At 69.0% G+C, this 1774-nt stretch overlaps 1 protein-coding gene across 1 annotated transcript; it reads left to right on the top strand.

The window, feature by feature from the left end:
* Positions 1 to 218: 218 nt before the first annotated feature.
* Positions 219 to 893, top strand: ARL4C (ADP ribosylation factor like GTPase 4C). Its single transcript, XM_062202532.1, has one exon. The coding sequence runs from the start codon at positions 262 to 264 to the stop codon at positions 838 to 840; it is 579 nt and encodes a 192-aa protein (XP_062058516.1). The 5' UTR covers positions 219 to 261; the 3' UTR covers positions 841 to 893.
* The last annotated feature ends 881 nt before the right edge of the window (positions 894 to 1774 follow it).

The raw sequence follows: 1774 nt of genomic DNA, 5'->3' as shown, positions 1-1774 counted from the left end.
CGGAGGGAGCTGCCGAGCGCGCCGGGCCGGAGCGGGCGCCGGCGCGAGCATCGAGCCCCGGCGCCGGGGGCGCGGCGCGGCCGAGACAAAGCTGCGGGCGCGCGGAGGCGCGATGCCTGCGGGCGCCTAGCCGGGCCGGCGGGCGTGAGCGCGCCGAGCCGGACGCCCCGGGGTCGCCGAGGCCGGGCCGGACCGCGCGGGCGCGGCCGTGACTGCTGGCGGGTGGAGGGGGGCGGCGCCCTCCCGCCGCAGCCAGGAGCCATGGGCAACATCTCCTCCAACATCTCGGCCTTCCAGTCGCTGCACATCGTCATGCTGGGTTTGGACTCGGCCGGCAAGACCACGGTGCTGTACCGGCTCAAGTTCAACGAGTTCGTGAACACCGTGCCCACCATCGGCTTCAACACGGAGAAGATCAAGCTGAGCAACGGCACGGCCAAGGGCATCAGCTGCCACTTCTGGGACGTGGGCGGCCAGGAGAAGCTGCGGCCGCTCTGGAAGTCCTACAGCCGCTGCACGGACGGCATCATCTACGTGGTGGACTCGGTGGACGTGGACCGGCTGGAGGAGGCCAAGACCGAGCTGCACAAGGTGACCAAGTTCGCCGAGAACCAGGGCACGCCGCTGCTGGTCATCGCCAACAAACAGGACCTCCCCAAGTCGCTGCCCGTGGCCGAGATCGAGAAGCAGCTGGCGCTGCACGAGCTCATCCCGGCCACCACCTACCACGTCCAGCCGGCGTGCGCCATCATCGGCGAGGGCCTCACCGAGGGCATGGACAAGCTCTACGAGATGATCCTGAAGCGCAGGAAGTCCCTGAAGCAGAAGAAGAAGCGGTAACGCCGCCCGGGCCGCGGGACGGACCCGCCGGGCGCGCGCGCACAGACAGCGAGCCACAGCGGCGCGTCCAGCTTCCTCCCGTGCCTGCGCCCCGACGCGGCCCGGCGGGCCGAGGCCCGGGGCTGAGGGCCGCCCTTCCAGCCCGCGGCCGACCCGCCCCCGCCCCCGGCTCGGGAGACCCTTTGTCTGGACGCCGGAGCCGCGGCGCGCCCGCCCGCCGTGCGCCCTCCGCCCAGGTGGAGAGGCGCCGGGGGTCCGGGGGACAAAGCGATTTCTTCGCATCCTGCAGGGCCCCGAAGTTCAGGCTGCCCCGCCCCCGCTGGGGGGCGGGGGTCGCACCTGTCAGGTACCTGGGGTGTGCGGTACCTCCCTCTGGGGGAGGGGGCTTCCTGGGTGGGTTGGGACCCTGGGCAGCTGTGGAAGCTCCAGCGTTTTGTGTCGCAGGGCAGGCCCCTGTTGAAATTTCATTTGTCCGGCGCCGGGCCCACGGGCGGTGACGGTGTGGGCCGGCGGAGGACGTCCTGGGGACGGCGCGGCGGCCGCAGTGCTGGCCCTGGCTGGGCAGGGGCGGCGGAGAGGCCGCATTCCCAGCGCTCTGTGGCCGCCGGAGGACAGACTGCACTTGAGCGCGGCATCAGACGCCTTCGGGAAGGCGTGGACCCTGTCCCTGGTTAGGTCATGATCACACAAAGAGACCAATAAAAATTAATGGAAAAACAAAAACCACACAAAACCCAACAACTGCTGGAGGTGGTGGAGAATGAGGACAGGTAAAGGTGTTCCAAGGGGAGGGCCGGTGGCACCGGGCTGGATGGGCGTGTGTGTGTGTGTGTGTGTGTGTGTGTCTGCACTGTGGGACTGGCACGGATACCAGCTCCATCCTTGTGGAATTCAAGATTCTCCTAGCTCACTGATTGGTTTGGAATGGTGCACC

The sequence above is a fragment of the Lepus europaeus genome, chromosome 1 (assembly GCF_033115175.1).
Source record: "Lepus europaeus isolate LE1 chromosome 1, mLepTim1.pri, whole genome shotgun sequence".
In the NCBI taxonomy this organism is placed as follows: Eukaryota; Metazoa; Chordata; class Mammalia; order Lagomorpha; family Leporidae; genus Lepus; species Lepus europaeus.
Note: the sequence above shows the minus strand (reverse complement) of the source record. Positions and strands in the feature narration are given on the sequence as shown.